Source organism: Ascidiella aspersa, chromosome 5, assembly GCF_963924565.1.
Source record: "Ascidiella aspersa chromosome 5, kaAscAspe10.2, whole genome shotgun sequence".
NCBI lineage: Eukaryota > Metazoa > Chordata > Ascidiacea > Phlebobranchia > Ascidiidae > Ascidiella > Ascidiella aspersa.
The window spans coordinates 1,701,811-1,721,039 of NC_139451.1; the positions used below are offsets into that span (position 1 = coordinate 1,701,811).

General features: G+C 33.2%; 2 protein-coding genes across 2 annotated transcripts; one reads left to right on the forward strand and one right to left on the reverse strand.

Moving 5' to 3' along the window:
• The first annotated feature begins 33 nt into the window (after nt 1–33).
• Nucleotides 34–3,475, forward strand: LOC146141443 (phosphatidylethanolamine-binding protein 1-like). The gene is made up of 3 exons (XM_083389501.1): nt 34–224; nt 1,849–2,056; nt 2,500–3,475. The coding sequence occupies exons 1-3, from the start codon at nt 102–104 to the stop codon at nt 2,706–2,708; spliced, it is 540 nt and encodes a 179-aa protein (XP_083245627.1). The 5' UTR covers nt 34–101; the 3' UTR covers nt 2,709–3,475.
• LOC146141444 (tyrosine-protein kinase RYK-like) lies at nt 3,078–18,951 on the reverse strand. Its single transcript, XM_083389500.1, has 15 exons — nt 18,769–18,951; nt 16,991–17,154; nt 16,480–16,542; nt 15,841–16,018; nt 15,163–15,231; nt 14,245–14,383; nt 12,594–12,685; nt 12,111–12,207; nt 10,180–10,283; nt 9,062–9,208; nt 8,470–8,591; nt 7,613–7,683; nt 6,355–6,514; nt 5,299–5,435; nt 3,078–3,441 (listed from the first exon to the last, which is right to left on the reverse strand). Exons 1-15 carry the CDS (start codon nt 18,875–18,877, stop codon nt 3,330–3,332), a joined length of 1,764 nt encoding a protein of 587 aa, XP_083245626.1. The 5' UTR covers nt 18,878–18,951; the 3' UTR covers nt 3,078–3,329.
• Nucleotides 18,952–19,229: the final 278 nt, after the last annotated feature.

Genomic DNA, 19,229 nt, shown 5'->3' on the forward strand with positions numbered 1-19,229 from the left:
GATTTGATTATAAACTTAAACACAGCATTTTCTGCATTCCAGTCTTGCAATATTTTGCAGCAAAACACGTGTTGCTATTCTAGGTTGTTTACAATAAAAGCATGGAAGCCGCGTGGAAAGAAAACGAGCTTAATGAAGTGGAATGTTGTCCAAAGTACCAGGCTAAAGTGTCCTATGGAGACTTGCAAATCAAAACTTTGGGTCAAGTTGTTACACCAACTCAGGTAGATTGATTTTTACGTTTTAATGTAATTAAAATTAGGCTAGTAGACCATGTAAATATATTGCGAATGTAGGTTTTAAAAGATACGTACCTTGCATTACGGAAAACGTTCACATAAGGCTAATGTGTAGAGGTGACAATTCAATGTGTTTTTAACCATATTATTATTTTTTATTACCAGTTTAGCAATTACTTTACTGTTGTAGTGCTGATTTAGTTCTACATTTAAATTATTTATATGTAATCAAAGGCTTTATACCTTTTTTAGCAATGCCATTGTTTTCACAACTTTAGCCACTTTTATTTTTTGTCCAGCACACCTAGGTCTCTTATATTTTGCTTTAAGAAATTGTGGTTAGTTTATGTAAATAAAACTCCAATGCTGTGACAGTTAATAACCAGAACTTAAACGTTTGTTGCAGGTTTCAAAAAATCATTACCCCAAAATAACTGTGTGGAACATAGTTAGATCATTATTAACTATCAAACAACTACAATGTAAATGATAATTTGATTTATTAGAATTTGAAGGACCCCTTGTCAAGTTTACCCACAATTTTTTTAACAAACCCAACAAGCACCATCAAAAATTGAATTTTTGGATTATTCTGGCAGGAGTGCACTTTTGGCGCTCAATTTAATTAATAACCCTGATTTTTTGGGCCGTGCACACCAAGATCTCTGCTCCTTAAAAGTGTGAAGAAACAAAATTAAACATATACTGATACATATACTGACTATATTACAGGTAGCCTATATAAAAAATCTGTATCGAAATTGGTCCGAAAAACTGATATCACTCGATCTTTTAGCACCTCCACTTGAACTTGACGTTTTGTGATACAATTTTAAAAATTGCTAAAAGCCTGTTAAAGGTGTTAAACAATCCTAAAAAAGATTCATGAACCACTAAAATAAATGGCAAACTAAATGTCTTGAAACCAGTATTTCCTTGCCCTACCAGGAAAACGAGATGAAAGGTCAAGTCAGCAGCAGAAAATTTGATAAAAGTAATTTGGTTTCGCCAAAGTTTTTTCATTTGCCCTTGCTATCTCACTGTGATGGCTTGCCAGGGGGTTTTGATCAGCAGATATAATTGCAAGTTGTTATTTGGATCAATCAGAGCTGCTGCTGCTGCTGTCTATTAAAACTTTGGGTAAACTTATACAATGACTCCAAGTAAAAGCAAATACATCTTTATTTTTTAATCAAAGTCAGTCATTTATAAGTTCTGAAATATATTTCGCCTCAAAAAGAGCTATTCTGTCTCAAAATAGTACTGGAAGTATATTTTTTAACGCATTCACTATTACAACTAGGGAAAATAAACATGTTGACCACAACTTATACTTGAAATAAGCTCTAAAGACTTCGCAAAAAATACAATGAGTTTAAGTTGCTTCAGTTTTGGACGAGTAATGATTATACAACTTAGCATCGGGTATCGGCCGTGATCCGATATTATCGGACATCCTTCCACTAACTAATTAAATTTGTACCTATGCTTTTTCGATTTTTTTGTACCTATGGCTTACATGTTTTACCAGTCTCTAGAAATCAACAAAAAAACATTTAAGCTGGTTGGTAGCTATTAAAACTACTGAAATAAACTTGTTTTGTATCAGGTACAAGACCAACCTACTGTGTCTTGGGAGTCATGCGATCCTTCAAAACTTTACGCTGTGTTTATGACGGACCCGGACGCCCCAAGCAGAAAAACCCCAACTTTTAGGGAGTGGTATCACTGGGGGGTCGTAAATATCCCCGGGGATAAGATTTCTGAGGGGGATGTTGTTGCTCAATATGTCGGATCTGGCCCACCAGAAAAAACAGGTGATGTTTAACTTTTCTATAACTTTAACACGCATTTGCTGGATATTAAAGTCTAGTTTACTATGTAATAATTAATGAATATAATTTTATTAATATTTAATTTAGTTTTTAAAATTCCCAACATCACAATACATTAAGCTAGAGATAAAAAAAATATATTTTTTTACAGCATTGCAACAATATCTTAAACATTTTTTAAGTTATTTTATTAAAAAGTAACACACTATTACCTATTTATCGTTGTGTTGACCATGGTTTAAGCAATATATTTAGACATTTTTATTAAAAAGTGTATATTTTTTCACACCAGTGTCTGCCAAACCTGATATTGCTGTCATTTAAGTGTAATACCTTTTCATGTCATTTATTTTACCTTTTTATTTTTTAAAACTAAAAAACAAAAAACTATGTTTAGTTAAAGTATGAACGTGTTCATTGTTTAGGTCTACATCGTTACGTGTTCCTTATTTACGAGCAAAAATCGAAAGTTGACACCCCAAGCAAGCTTGGTATGTCTACGAACAATCGCGGGGGACGTAAGATCAGAGACATCGTTGCATCGTACAACTTCACTACCCCAATTGCGGGATCATGCTACCAAGCTGAATATGATGATTATGTGCCTAAACTCATGAAAAAGCTAACATCCTAATCGCTGGGTCTAAGGTTAAAATTTGTGTACCAAAAATAGCGTTCAAGTTTGTAAAAGTGCACATTTTTAACATCTGGACAATGTGGTGATTATGTACCTAAAATCATGCAAAAACTAACCTAATTGGTAAAAAAAAACTCATGCTGGTCTAAGATTTTAAATCGTGTTTGAAAAAGCTTCAGAATAAATGCATATTTTGATTGGTGCATAATTTAAAAATTACATTGTGTGATTGTGTATATAAAATTTGGCAAAAATGGCTTTCTATTTGGTGAGAAATTCATCCTGTTGCATATATCTATTCAACATTTACCTGAATTATTAGATTTAATTAAATGATAAAAACTTGTTTTTTTATAAACCTGGCACAGCAAAATAAAAAATTATTTAAATTTTTCTGTATTAACAAAGCTACAAAAGCATATTGGCAGAGTAAAAAAGTAAGTAACAAATGAAATAATAAAAATGCAATTTGATTAGTAAATATAAACGACTTATTACAAGATGTACAACTTTGATTGTCCTTTACTGCACCACATTTTGTATAGGACACGCTAGTAATTCAATACAAGCAAATAAAAAATATATGAATACTGCAAAACTCTATAAAAGCATCCTGGTTTAAACGTAGTCGCCCAATTCAGCATTGAATTCATTCAGCAATTGCAAAAGTTGTGTGAAGGAAGGTCTTTGATCTGGCGAATAATGCCAACAGCCGGCCATTATGCTGTACCTTAAAAAATAAAATTCATATACTTGATTTAATTGTGCCTATTATTTTAAACCCAATTTTTTTGTTTGTTTTTGTAATGGTATATTGTTGCAACAAGTTCAAAAATGTTTTTTCTTTTCATACAATTCTGTTTTCGTTCGTTGTAATCTTTAATTCGTTTCTTTGTGTAGCAATATAATTCAACTTTTGTACAATTGAGTTTTAAATTACAGCTCAAACTTCCTTATGCCTTATAAATACTTATACAGTACTACGTTGACAGGGCTGATAACAGTTTACATGCCAGGGCGAATATTTAGGCTCAGTTGGTAGAGAGACGTTCCCGGTTTGGCCGAGGCTAGTTTTCTGAACAGGATGCAGCAGGCAACAGTGCAATAGTTATTTCTCGACTTGTTCCTCTCTGAGCCTGTGTAGCTCAGTTGGTAGAGCGACGGACCCGGTATGACCGAAGGTATTTTTTAATTTCATTCCTTCACCATCAAGGTAACCCAGATTTACAGTCTTGTACAGGATACAACAAATAAATTATTACCATGATAAAATTTAAACTTTGAAAAGGTGATTTTTCCAGAGTTTTGCGAAACGTTAGCTACCTTCAAATACTTGGATGGTTTATTAGCGATTAAACTTAAAAAACAGACCCTATACCAGTGGTCCTCAACCTTTTTTCGAGGCGACCCAAATATTAAGACTAAGTATGACGACTAAGCTTTGGCGACCCAATTTTTTTTTCTTGTAAGCAAAATAATAACTAGCTTCTTGAAGGCGAACAAGAAATAGGCATTAGCATAAAGAATTTCCAATTTTAAAAATTATCATAAGACATTATTTGTATTGCTTCCTTAAATTTTCTTAATTGAGAAATATTTCTCAGAACCAATCTCAATAAACTTAAACTACTGCGGTCGGCGACCAAATCAAACGGCGACCCAATTTAGGGTCGCGACCCATAGGTTGAGAAGCACTGCCCTATACCACTCCAATATCAGACAAATAGCGATAACTAGCAATTGCCTCCGCATTTTTGTTAAATATATATTTCTAGTATCTCCTAGCTCAGTGGTTCTCAACCGGGTGCCATTTCTAATGCTCAGGAGTGCCGTGAGATATGTGAATATGATTTTTACTCAACTCTTACAACTTTTTTTGTAAGATTAGAGTGGAATAAATCCAATTATAACATCCTACTCTTGTGCAGAGTTGATTTGTGTTGTTCCAGTTCCGCTTATTGTCACATTTTAGTGATTTACCTACGGAAAAATCTTCTAGGGGTACCGCAATATATTTATTATTTCTGAGGGGTGCCGCAAGCCTTTAAGGTTGAGAACCACTGTCCTAGCCCATGAAAAAACTTTTAATAAAAGCGTTGTGCGGCTCATCGCCCCTCGAAATAAAAGTTTGGAAAAAGGGCGTTTTATTTGCTTTGTGTGAACCGTTAACAACATTATAATGCAGCTTTTCTTTAAGCAGTTGCTCCGTTCCAACGTTACACTTTACCAAAATAAACTAACTGTGTATAGCAGAAGCGCACTTAAGGTTATTTCTTACTAAATTCACACTCAAATAGAAATTTATGACATCATATCGCAAAATTTGTTAACTCCCCCGAACAAAAACCCTGCTTTAATAGAAAGTGCAATACAATTGTGAAGTGAAATAAATATACATGGCAAATTAATAAAAAAAATAAATTAAACTTTTGATATGGTTCTAACATTTTGTTAATATTTTTATTACTACTTAAATTTTGTTATAATTTAATGTTTAATTTGTATGACAAGGACTTGACTTGTAGTTGAGTTATATTACAAATAACTGGACTGGGTAAATGTTTACAACGTTGTACGTGAAACTTACAAGTTATCCGGGCAGTTTTGTGGCTGACTGAGTCTGTATCCTTCGCTGAGGTAAGTTTCCATTTCGAAATCATCAATGTCGGAGTAAGGTTGGTCAGCAAGAGATTGAAGCTCCCATAGTAGGACACCAAAAGACCACTACAGTATATTAAGTATTTGTTAAGATTGCAACTAATATAACCTTAGTGGTTAGTAAATTGCAGTGTCGCAAACAAGTGATTTTGAAATAAAATCCCAGTCATTGTAAGATAGTGACTTAAGTGCGCAATACTGGTATATTGCAAACTAATCTAGGCTTTTTTCATGAAACCTAAATCCTTGTTTAAACACATTTTACATACGAAATAGCAAAAAAAAAAAAAAACAAGGAAATTCGTTTGCCAAATTCACATTATGAATATTCATGATTAGAGCTCATATGCTGTCTCTGAAAAGTCATATATATTTTTTCCTTAGAAAAGAGGACATATGGTTGCCATTAACCAGGGTTCAACAAACTTAAAACAAAGTGCTGAAATGCTGCAAGGATTACAGGTCGCGGGCCAGATATAATTTTAGGGCTAACTTTATTATTTGATTATTATTTAACAGAGCAAATATTACTAATTATGCAACAAAAACTGTAGTTAACATAACATAAATTGTTGTTTAGTTTGAAAATTTTAACAAAATTTAGTTTGAATTACTTTAGACAATTAAATCAAACTGTGCTTTATCTCTCATTAATGAAATATAGAAATTTCTTTCCAAAAATATAGAAAATGCTTAGTTATCTGAAATGCCTGCTTGTAGAGAAATACATTTTTTTGGAAAAGTGCATAATTAAAAAAAAACATTTTTAGCTTGGATATGGCATCAACAGCATGTTAAAAAAATATATTGAAACAATTATTGTGCTAAACTTTCTAATTAAACAATGAAAACAACAATATCCCACCCTAGCAATACCCAAGCTAGTAATGTAGGTCAAACACTATTAAAAAATATATATATACATTGCCAGCAAAGGCATCATCAGTATTTCTTATTTAAATAGAACCCTTAGCAGTTAACATACCACGTCACTTGCAGATGAATAAACTTTATGTATCAGACTCTCCAGAGCCAGCCATCGCACAGGTCTGTTCTCGTTATCACAAAGACAACAGTAATCTCCGGGGAAAGCGTCGCGCGAAAGTGCGTTGTCGGTTATCTTTATACGAAGATCGGCGTCAATCCTAGAAAAGGATAAAAAAATAGATCAATAAAAAAAATTATTTAAAAAAAAAAAATTTTTTTTAAAAGTTAATTTTTTTTTTTAATTGTAAAATTGTTTTACCAGCAAAATTTGATTAAATTAAAAGTTTTAACGTTTCTAAGTTTAATAGCAAAGTTTCGACCGCCTATTCGGGCAACCTCCTTCAGGGCAATATAATATATAGACGTTTTTTCGCTTATAGTTGCAATTATATTGCCCTGAATAAGATTTCCCGAATAGGTGGTCGAAACGTTGCTACTTAATTAAAATTTTGCCGGAAGAACAATTAAGTAAAAAATGCCTGGCAGCAACAGCACGTACTTCATTAAGGACCGGATTATTGTTAAAAAATGTGATTGCGGGTTGGAATATTACAACAATTCAGATGAGGACAAGATTATTTTTTTTGTTTCGAATCTAACTGACTCCAATATTATTATTCAAAGAAAACTCAAAAAAGTATTTTCCAAAATATTAAATCAGCTTTATAAAATTGCCGTTTAGATAAAAAATTCTATAAATTTAACCAGAATTTGAATAATTTTTTTCTTTTATAAACAATTAATGACCTAATAAGAATATCAAAGCTCATTCAGAAGTAGGTATCATTTTGAACGTTTCAATAAATATTTATTCATCCAAACGATCAAAATGCTACCTACTTCTGTATGGGCTTGGTATTCTTGTTACGTCTTACTACAACCTCCAACCATTATAGTTTAGTGACCCCTGGTATATAATAAAACTTATAAAAAATAAGGTCGCGTACAAAATTATATATATTTTACATTTTATTAAGCTGTTGATACATGTTTTTTTTTTTTTGTAGAAGGCGAAATATGCATTTCTGTAAAATTTCAAGAAATTCTTTTATATATTATACCGGTTTTTGTAAACAGTCTTATCTGATGCGAAAGCAAGAATCTTTCTTTTATAATTTACTGTTTGTGGGAGATTCCTTAACACCTTGCTTAATAAAATATAAATAACCGCGTTTTAGAATTATTTGTAAAATATAGAGTGGATAGGATCTGGCCTGCGGGCTATAGTTTGGTGGCCTCTAGCTATATTAACTCACATGCAATTTCTTGTGGCCAAGTCTTTGTGAACCAATCCTCTTTTGGATAGATGGGTCATTCCACAAGCAATCTATAAAATATTATTTACTACAAGTTTATGACAAATAGTAACACGTTCACAATTAAGATAAGGGGCACCTCAGGTCAGACACATTAACCAGATCTTAAAAAGATATATATATATTTCGCCAACTAAGGCATCGTCAGTATATCTTAATTCGAATGCTGATCAGGAATTAAGGTCGACATTTATCTTGCAAGGGTCAAGGTGATTTCTATTATTCACATATTCAGTGCAACATTAAGATAAGGGGTTGTGTATTTTTTGACAGGGTCCGCATGAAAAACATAAAATGTCTTGGAAGCTCAAAAAGGGGATCTGGAAAAACACACCACACACCTATAAACAAAGCTGTAAACATTTTAGTTTTGACAAGAGGATGTCTTACAAGTGTAATTTATTCGATAGTTTTTTTTTTAATTAAAAAGAACGTAAACGCCTGTTTTTGATTGAACATGAAATTTTATTCATGTTAGTCGCTCCAAAAATCACTTGATTGACACTTAATTATTAGACGAAGGTCGCAAAGTAATTTTTGTCTCGGAAAAAAGCTGACATCGCACTACACAGTTACATTTAAAGCGAGCATTATAAATTTGTCGCCACAGCGACAGGCCTTTATCTAAACTTGCTATCGCGTTTGTACAATTAGAGGCAACCATCGGCTGTAAAACAAAATCATATCGTTTCCAATTACCCGAAATATTTGGCTACCAATCCTTGTTGGATTTGAATCTAAGGATTCGATGATTTAATTTTAACATCCCTAGTTGACTTTATGGTTTTGTTAATAACCTGAATGGCCATCTCGACTAAATCTTGGGTCGAAGCGTTCTCGAAGTTTCTGTTGACCGCCGAATACATCATTCCCGGTGAATCCATGCGAACCCGTTGTAAGTAGTGCTTCAGATAACCACCTGAAAAAAAACATAAAAAAAAACATTTACATTGTTGCCATCAATTTTAAGAAATAAATTTACATTTCATTGCAATAAATTAACCAATATTTGGGACAAAAAGTCTCGCAATCTGATCCAAAACTAAATGACGTCATTTTGTGCTGAAAGATGCAACACACCACTAAAAAAGCAATTTTACAAAGTTTGGTTTAGTATGTGGAAGGTTAAGTTACTGCCAATTGTTAAAATTAAGTATTATTTTTGACAAATTTAGCTTTCAGAGTACAACCGCTGCGTTTGATTAATGCACATTTTCCGCATTAATATCAGACCGGCGCCGAAAACGTTGGTACTTTGATAAAATTTTGCCGGAAGAGCAATTTAACAATTAAAACAATGCTTGGCAGCAACAATATATTCATTAACAAAATACATATTATATATATAGATTTCAGTTCACATAGAAATGTACCGACATTAACAAGTACCGTGAGTGAAGGGGAATAGCACGAGGGGCGGGGCGGGGGCGGGGCCGATCGTGACGTGTTTGATTGACAGCAGGTATTTGTGGTGCATCCCCTTAAGCAGGGAGCTTTCAAGCAAGAGTAAACGTCGCTGTTCCTCAGTCGCTGCGTCTAAACATAAGAGTTTTGTGTTCTGATCCTATTAATTATTCTACGAAGAAAAAAAATGTTCTTTTACGTACTAATTATTTTTATTTAAAAATACTTGAAAGCAAGCAATAATTGTTTTGGGCGAGATTTATCAGAAATACATGAATGGATGGTGTTGATACAAGACTTGTTACAAAATATATAAGTTTTTTGCTAATGGAAATATTTGTAATGTATTTACCTACAATGATCACAATAACTGTAAAAATAAAAAAAGGTATTTTTTAGAGTCGAAACAGAAATGTTTTAAACTTCTAGCTATGATATTTTTTTACAATAAAAATGTAGATGTGTGAAAATATTTATTTATTTTTTAAATTCTGTGAACTGTATTTTTAAAACGAATTAGTTGGTTAAAGTGCTTTGGTCAAAAAGCTTTAAAATTAAAAATTAAGTAAGTAATTAAAAATACAATAGAAGAGATTTAAGTTTAAAAATACGTTGTAAATTTGGAGTACTTTGCTTAAAAAACTATAAATAAAAATCAATTTAACATGAAATAAGTCATTAGAAATCTGATTTTTTGGTATATATTTTAAGATTTTAAACGATTAAAAAAATTATTATAAATGAGTTTAGTACGTTTGTCATTTTTCTTTAATCGACTGAACTTTACAATAGTCTTAAAATTATCAAAAAACAACTTAAAACTGTAGTAGAAATATTTTTTTCTTATTTTTTTTAAATATTGTTGATATATGCTTGTTTCTGTTTCTCGGTTGGTGCTTCTAAAATAAATGTTTTTGTTTTGGTGTTTAATAGATTGAAAAAACTGATAAATGTTTGACCGTGAGGTAATATTTATCACAAAGATGAGTAATGCTTGCTCTTTAACCTAAATCATATACAAATCATTTTCAAGGGTCTCTCATACAGCAAGACAACCCAAATTGTTCGTATACAACAATTGATTGCACAATGCACATGGATACCTGACACAGTTTTAATAAGCATCGGAGTTCCGTCTTTCAACATTCCTTTGTAAATTCGAGCAAATTGACCTTTGTGAAGAAGGTCACCTAGGTCAACCTGCGACCTAAAAACAAGTGTTTTTTTAATTTTATGAAAAAACAAGAAAACAGGAAATGCATATTATGTAGTTGAGCTTTATTTTCAAACAACATTTTAATTACTTCCAAACTTAGGGTTAAATAATATTTCATTCAGTATTATTTTTTTCTTTTATCTAGTATTTAATTTTTTTCAAATTTACTAAAATAATATTTTAATCCTAAAAAACTTGTACAAAGCCACAAACAAAAAAATTATGTTTAGCATTCTGTGCAAAACTTAGAAATCATCAGTTTATAACAATAGAGCTGTCTAAATACCACCATTTGGACCAAAAACAGCAAGTATTTTAGGTCTTCTTGTTTAGTAACGTTAATTTATGACTTTATCTATAAAAATTCCACACCAACACTCTTCCATGAAATTCAAAAACAACTTTAAGGGAGCCTCATTAAAAAAAGTGAAAAACTGCTATGGTTTTGGGTCTACCACTTGAGATCAGTTTTAACAAATGAGTCGCCAAATGAAATCTAATTTAGGTGCAAATAAAACTTACGCCAAAATTTTCTAAACTTACAAATTGGGCTTTACTGTCGAGTGGTTCATTACACAGTTTAGGGCAGTGTTTCCCAACCTTTTTGACACTAGTGCCCCCTTGGGCTAAATATTATTTCATATCGCCCCCCTCATCTTGCTTTACAGTAAAGTATCATATTAATCGTTGTCTAACATCATATTGTCTGCACTTTTGTTTCGATAAGCTGTCCGTAATATTTAAGGTTGTCTAACATACATTCACTATAGGAATTTATGGATACATTAATTCACCAGGTTATGTCATTACGAGAAAATATTCAACTTTCTGCATCAATACTATCAGGGGTCGGCAACCTTTTTTTGTCACGGGCACCAATCAAACTCAGAAAGGTCTCTGTGGGCCGCACAAAATGTAAACTAAGAATTGTGTTATTAGAATGTTAGAACAACTGTGAATCAGGTGGACCTCGGATTTTTTTCATCCATACTACTAATGAAAAGTGTAATAAAGCTAGTTTGAGGAAACGCGATAACCTTAGTGTTTATAGATAGTGTAATTCAGTGTTTGTTAAGCTCTTTAAGTCCTGGCGCACCTGGCGAGCGAAGCGAGCGCAATATTTTTGGGGTATACCAACATTTCTTTTAAATTTCGTGCTAGTATTTATTACATTGCCGAAAAAAATCAAAAAATGTTAAAAAATATATGTCTAATACTTTTGAATACGTTTTCCTTTTGTCCGCAACCGTAAAAAAGCGCTAATCTATTCCAAAGACAGCATCAAAACGTAAACAAACTGGACGTAGAAAGATCATTGGCGAGAAGCGCGAAAATTTTTTGCCCGTACTAAGTTAAAATCGTCAAAAAGTATTTAACATGGACTCGTGTCAAGTTGTCAAAGAGGTGGCGGGCCGTAAGTTGGCGACCCCTGCTTTAAATATACAAACATTTTGCCGCGTATAAAACTGTGAAACACTACAACAACCAACAACTTTACATAAGAAAGTCAATTATTACGTAACAATGGTCGGAAAACTACCGCAAGTTCGCAGTACGAAAATTGCCATTTAAGGTCAAAAGTTACCTACAGTCCTGTTTGTTACTATTTTTATGTGAACTTTTTATAAAATTTAGCCTATAAGTACTTTTATTTAACGCCCCCTTATGTGCATTCAGCGCCCCCCAAATTAGAAACGGACCCCCTTGTAACTCGCCAACGCCCACAAGGGGGCGGTACCGCCCACGTTGGGAACCTCTGGTTTAGGGTCTACCACTTGAGATCGTGTTTCGGCTCCGATCTGACATTAAACTACTTACCTTGGTATAGCAATGTCGGAAAGTTTGTTTTGAATTTCTGTAATGTCGGCGCCAAGGTCGTTTATGAAGGGCGTGAACTGCATTACTCCAGAATGAGCTGTAAATAAAATTAACATGAAAAAATTGTTTGTCTGGTTTACAGAAAATTTGTAAATTTAATATCTCAAAAAAGAAAATTTTACATTAACAAAACTAAAGTATCGCATATTGAAAAAAATAAAAAATAATATGTTACATTAAAACAAATACATTAGAATCTTATGTTGAGGGGATGCAAAAAAATACACACTACATTAAAGGAAATAAATAATCTTACATTAGGAAAATTAAAAAAAATAAAGAAATTTTACTTTAACCAAAAAAAAATGGTTATTTTGAGAAAATTATTAAAAGAGAGAAAAAACACAATCCATTAAGAAAAGTAGTTATTCTTTTATTAATGAAAATTCAAAAAAGAAAACAATAAAAAATAAATGCTCTTACATTGTGGTTTCTGTGCATTGTTTGGCAAGTCTGGTCGTAAGAACTGAACATAATGTTGGGAATTCCCCTGCATGGAATGCGAATTGTCAGTTCTGCAAAACAAGTTTTAAAGAGTCATTTATTACTTTTTAACAATTAACACTGAATTTTGATTCAACATTACGCAAATTGTTACTAAATATAGTTTGGACTGGTTTAGATTTTTTTGGGGCACATGAATGAAGAAAATTATTTAAAGAAAGTTAATCAATAAAGTGACACTTCGCTGATTTACTATGTCGAATATATGTGTTTAAACCAGGGCTGCGGAGTCGGTTAAAAATAACCCGAGTCCGACTCCGGACAAAAAAAATAAACCCGAGTCCCGGGTCCGGCCTGACTCTACAGCCTGTATTTCACCAATTTACGTAACTAAAATAATGTGGATATTCAGCAATCCACTTATAATGGTGTGGTATAATTCATTCACTCACAATACATGGTTGTTAACATCCACCATATGCTATTCTACCTTTACAATTTCCATTTGGCGGACATATCAGTTTTGAAATTCGTTACTGCTAATGCGCATGTCAAACTCGGGACTCGGTAGTTTTACAAGGTCTTACTCGAGTCCCGAGTACGACTCCGCAGCCCTGGTTTAAACACTAAATTCAATAAAGCCAAGTGGTTTATCACAGTGTTTTTTAATCAGGTGAATGGTTCATCCCAGGGTGAATAAAATATTCGCAGGGGTGAACCACCAAAAGGGGTGAATAAGGGTGAACCGTCAGAAATGAATAATAACAACCTAAGTCATTTCGTGCTGTTATATATAAAGACGAGATAGTTTTATCATACCATGAGACAAGGCTGAATGAAATCTAGAGATAGATGCTAAGGGTGAACAAAACTAAAAAAGTTTAAGAAGCACCGGTTTATCAGCAAATGGTTTTATTAAAAAAAAATGTTTTTTTACTTTATCTATATTCAAAGCAATCATTTTGACTTTTGTGAAATCAACTTACATAATAACAGAAACACAGTTTTCTGAAAGAAACCTAAACTTTTTTCAAGTTATTTAAATAATTTTAAAATAGGGTCTTGGGTCAATTTATTTAGAAGCATAGACATAACTGTTAAGATTAACAGTGATTTGCTAAAGCGCATTGTGATTTAAGTACTTTATGACCCATTTAATTGTGTAATCATTCTATGACTTGCGGTCAAAGGCCACTGAGCACATGGTGCCTTGACATTGTAGTTGTCCTTAAGGCAGTTGGTGTAACTACCTTGTCGCGGTAGCAGCTCAGTGTATTGTTAGTTACTACTAGTAAATGTTTGGCAATGATGTTCAACTTACTGATTCTGTTCCTGTTTCAATAACATTGTTTTGTATTCATTCGAATTAAGATATGAATCCACTTGTGTAAGCCTTTGTGTGATTAATAAATTCCTCTCCACTGATAAAGACTTCAGTATCGGATCGGATCGGAACAGTCATTTTTTGACAAACCTCTTTTTTTTTTAAGCATTAATTAGCATTTCTCCCGTTAACAGAAAAACATTAAGTAATTCTAAAATAGCGATTAGTGTAAATTTATTTTGAACAAGAAAGACATTGGGAGATAGCTAGATTAATAAAGTTTGCTATTTTATAATTATGACGAACCTCACTGCTGATTGTTTCTTGCTGACTCTTAGATGCCAAACTGCAACGGCGACGACGATCATTACGATAACAGCGGACACGACCGAGATAGAAATGTAAAATGCAGCAGTACTCTTTGATGACACCGGGTGGTTCGTACCTGGGTGAAGTTATTATTAGGATATTGGAAAACTACAATTAGCAAATACGACCTTTTTAAAATCTTTAGCAAACTGAAATCAATTGATCAATTAGGGATTAGCAAGCAGGGCAGGCTAAAAAAAACAACTAGCCTGTGTCGAGGTTCGAACTCGCGACCTCCAGCCATACCAGGACCACATACCTACTGAGCTACACAGGCTCAGAGGGGAGCAAATTGAGAAACAAAAAGAGCACCTTTGTATGCTGCATCCTGTTCGTAAAACTAGCCTGTGGTGAGGTTCGAACTCACGACCTCGGCCATAGTGTAAACGTTGGTCTACCAACTGAGGTACACAGGCTCAGAGGAAAACAAGTCGAGATACAACTATAGCACATTGCCTATTGAATCCTGTTTGTAAAACTGGCCTGTGGGGAGGTTTGAACTCACGACCTCGGCCATACTGGTACCGTCGCTCTACCAACTGAAGTACACAGGCTCAGAGAGGAGCAAGTCCTGTTCCTACATTCAACATTAATTAAAGTGAAATGAACAGCCGGTATTTCAGCAGCTGAAACGTACTACACATACACAATTTGTATTCTGTGTACAAGCCCTTCAGGGGCCTTACTATCCACTGATAATGACACATATATATAATACATTTGATTCATTTGAAAAGGCTTTCCAAAATCAGCCGGGCCTAGGTTTTACACAAAATACTATAAGCCTACACAGAATATACAAAATAGGTTTATTCTGTATTTATTTTAAGTCTATGTTCCTTATTTTAGTTTTACCTGGGAGTGGTACTTTCCTACTGGTTTCGGTCGTCGACGGATTCACCGGTTTAGTGTAGAGGCTGTGGTCTAAAAACACAAAACTTTTTGAAACAAAATATTTAAAAAAGCCAGAAGGGTTTAAATGAAAAATCAAAAGAATCACAACAAACATGGATAAAATTGCGGCAACCAATAAAACCAGCTTGAAGTCAAAGTGTAGTTTTTTTCAAACGTATGAACTTGATTTCTGGTAGTTTTAAGTTGTTTGTTTTTGCGAAATTTACACTAAACATTTTTTTTGCGAATTATTGAAAAAAAATTAAAATAGCTTTTTAAACTTCAAAAAAAAAAAAAAAAACATTTCGTAAAACTTCGGCTTGTCAAAGGAATCGTGCAATATAGGTCTACGCTTACTTTTTGGGTGAATGTTTGTGGGCGTTTGTATTTCTTTGTTTGTTATGTGTTTCTGGGAGTTTGTCTTTGATAATAGTTATTTACCAGGATGAAAAATAAAATTTAATTTGCTTACTTTAAGATTTAAATGCAAAACATGTGTTGCTAGAAAAAATCTATTGTTTTGCTGAAGATGTATATATTTTTTAAAGTTACAAAGAAAGGCATTTTGCCCAGCTAATTAGTTTTTTCTTTTAAAGCCAATACATCAATAAAGTACTAACTTTTTTGTAATTTTTCTACCTTTTTTGCACTTCTTGAGTCTTTCAATGTTCAGTTCCACTTTTCTTGCGTCTTCTCCGATCGTGAAAACAAACTTCATCGCGAGCGTCGCGTTGCCGTCGTACTGACGAGAGCAGTCAAGCGTGATAGTGAAGTTCTCGGGAATGTCGGGAAGATTCCCGCTTTTCTCGATTGACAACTTGAAGTTGGAAATTAAAATAATAAAATTAAATATTTAAAACTCATTCAGGATTGCTAAATGTTTCAATGGAAGGGCTGTAGAGTTAATTTTGATATTTCTCCAATGTCAAATTAGACTTGACTGGGAATAAGTAGTTCTAAAATAACTTGCTTAGAGCACCTTTATATAATGTTGTTGATGTGTTTTATTAAAAAATTGTTAATTATTCTTTTCAACAAATAAAAACGACAGTTTTTTGTTTTTGGAGTAAAAAAATTGAAAAGTTCTCATTTTTTGCAAATAACTGGACAACAATGACTGCTAAAAACTATTTCCAAATATTTAAAAAAATTCTGGATTTGATTCATTTACAATTTACTAGAAAATAACTGAAAAATATTACTAAGCATTAATATTCCTTAACCCTTTTAAAAATGAAACTTCAATAAATTTATCAGATAATGAAGGAATAAACTCACGATTGGTTCGTTGACAATATCACAGGAATTTGAATCACCAAAGCACGCTGCATTTCCAGAAGTCTAACAAAAATATAAACTATGTATTTTTTTAGGTACACAAACTTGTAATGTAGTTTGATCATACTATGTTTTATAAGTGGGGTTTTCTACTTTTTTGGCTTTACAACTACTTATCAAAATCTAGTTTTTCTTATCAAAAGGGTTTTAATTGGTAAGAAGACAAAAGAGTTTTAAAACATTCTTGATGAAAGGCTACAAAACTAACCATGTTATTTGATAAGGGGTGGAATCGTTATAAAAACAATAAAAAATACACCTTATAAAATGAACCTACTTTTTTGCTATAATAACAATATTGCCATGAAACAAGAAACATTTAGCAACATATTTTTTGTATTAGTAAATTATCACCCTGTACGCTGAACAGAATAAAGCAGTAAATTTGATATTAATTTTGTTGTTTTATAACAAATTTACTAAGCGTAAATTTGAGTATAAAAAAGTCAACCTGTAATGGAGCAACTGTGATGTCATAGAGAACAGGGAATTCCGAAGAGGTTTTGTGCCAATAATAAGTGAGTTTGTTGTTCAAAGGTCCGACGTGTGCTTTAAACTTCTCAGCGTTTGAGCTTACATCGCCGTCGCGTATGTAGTAAAGCTGGGCTTCGATGCCTGAAGAATTTAAAAGAACATAAAAAACACTAATTACAAGCTATAACATGCTTGTCTTTGTGGTTAGAGATGTCTGATGCTTGACATTCATTCCGATATCAGATATCTGAAAACAAATAAAACGTACCGCGATCTGACACCAATGACATAACAACTGTGCTCAAACAAGCAAAATAGATAAAAGGGTAAATTTTTCAGATTATTATGCTCAAATTTGCCTTAAAATTAAGTTGACTAAACCTTGGGTCATTAGGACACTTTTTTCAGTTATTATTTTCTTAGTAAACCTTTTTGAGTAGATTTGCTGCATTGCATTACAAATCATAGCTCAAATTCCTACATAAATTAGGAACCATATCAACAAGATCTTGTCAAATATATGCCATACTTTACAGATAGGAGAATTACTACACATGTTTAGGTGTAGTTTTTTTATTATGGGTTTCTCACAAACAGTTTTTTAAGGTTTGGCAACAGCCTTAAATACAACAATAATTTTGGGGCTTATCTGGAATTCTACCACATCTTCTTTACAGTAATTAAACAAGTCTAAGTTGCACCTATCCCAAATAGTGTGTGAGCGATACAAACCCTGGAAAAAAATGTCGTACTAGGATTCTAGACCAGTAGCTTAATTTCGTGTATTAACTGCTAATTCTCACTTATAAAGGTAGAAAAGGGCGCTGGTCTAAAATCCTATCACAGCGCACAATATTTGGGTTAGGGTGCGGGTGGGTAACACTAATTTACGGAATGATAAATGGTCGGATCGCTCACTAATTTACGGAATGGTCGGAATGGAATGAATAGGGTCGAAACTAATTTGATGAATGGTCGGAACGGAATAAACTGTCGGAATAGACTGAACTCGGAATGGAATGAATGACGCTGAAGGAGCAGAATGAACTGTCAGAATGAAATGAACAAAGCTGTAAGAACAGAATGAACTGTCCGAATAGAAAACAAAGTTGTTAGGGTTATGGTTGGGGTTACAGTTCATTCCAAAACCTAACCGTAAAAGCTTCGTTTATTTTATTCCGACAGTTCATTCTGTTCCTACAGCTTCGTTCATTTCATTCAGACAGTTCATTCTGTTCCTACAGCTTCGTTCATTTCATTCCGACAGTTCATTCCGTTCCGACCATTCGTCAAATTAGTTTCGGCCCTATTCATTCCATTCCGACAATTCCGACCATTCCGTAAATTAGTGTTACCCGGTGCAGGTTAGCCAAAATGTCAAACATAATGTTGAAAATCACCACACAGGTTTAGGTGTAGTATTTTTAATATAAGTTTCTCACAATCAGTTTTTAAAGGTTTGGCTTTGGCAACTGCCCTAAATACTACAACAATTTCGGCGCTGATCTGAAATTATACTACTTTTTTACAGTAAACGAGTCTAACCAAATATTAGCGCGTTAGCAATATTACAAACCCCAGACGAAAATGCGGTACTCTAAAACTGTGAAAATATCATGTATAACAGCTAATTCTCAGCTGAAAAGGTATAGCAGAAAGCTGTTTCATGGGTAACCGTAAAAAATCGTTCAAGTTGCCTAAAACAACTAAAAGAACACAGGATGCGGCTATTTCAAACCAAAACCAAACGCTCACCAAAAAGTTTGTAAACTTCGTTTTCTGAGAGGAAAAAGTTGATGCTTGCCAGCGACGATTGAATGAAGATCACGAAAAAAATAACAAAAAACTTTGTATTCGTCGCCATGTACACAAATAAACCAAAAAACTACCGTAAAAAACTTTTTTTTATTTTAGACAAAACTTTTTGCAAACCTGCAATTATTTACGTGTTGCTACGTTAAGTACGCAAGTATTATGTGACGCATGACCGACTCGCTAGACAATTTGAAATTTTATAATATATTTTGATGCTGTTTACCATAAATCGAATAACTATTAAAGTTTTAAAACACTTTACCTACCGACAATTTTTTAATTCTCTATCTTACTTACTTGGGGATCATTGAGTAACATAAAGATACTTAAGGTTCGAGCCCTAGTTTTTCGCTGCAGTTGATGAGTTTGACTGGGTTTTCGCCAGGATGTCGAACAGTTTG

What these genes read in the sequence shown, in the direction of transcription:
- LOC146141443 (XM_083389501.1), top strand. Translation starts at nt 102, where the DNA reads ATGGAAGCCGCGTGGAAAGAAAACGAGCTTAATGAAGTGGAATGTTGT. An exon ending in AAGTTGTTACACCAACTCAG is followed by an intron (nt 225 to 1,848) that starts GTAGATTGATTT and finishes GTTTTGTATCAG; the next exon opens with GTACAAGACCAACCTACTGT. An exon ending in TGGCCCACCAGAAAAAACAG is followed by an intron (nt 2,057 to 2,499) that starts GTGATGTTTAAC and finishes TTCATTGTTTAG; the next exon opens with GTCTACATCGTTACGTGTTC.
- LOC146141444 (XM_083389500.1), bottom strand. Translation starts at nt 18,877, where the DNA reads ATGGCGACGAATACAAAGTTTTTTGTTATTTTTTTCGTGATCTTCATT. An exon ending in ATATTGTCAACGAACCAATC is followed by an intron (nt 16,019 to 16,479) that starts GTGAGTTTATTC and finishes TCCAACTTCAAG; the next exon opens with TTGTCAATCGAGAAAAGCGG. An exon ending in CAAAACTGCCCGGATAACTT is followed by an intron (nt 3,442 to 5,298) that starts GTAAGTTTCACG and finishes TTATTTTTTAAG; the next exon opens with GTACAGCATAATGGCCGGCT.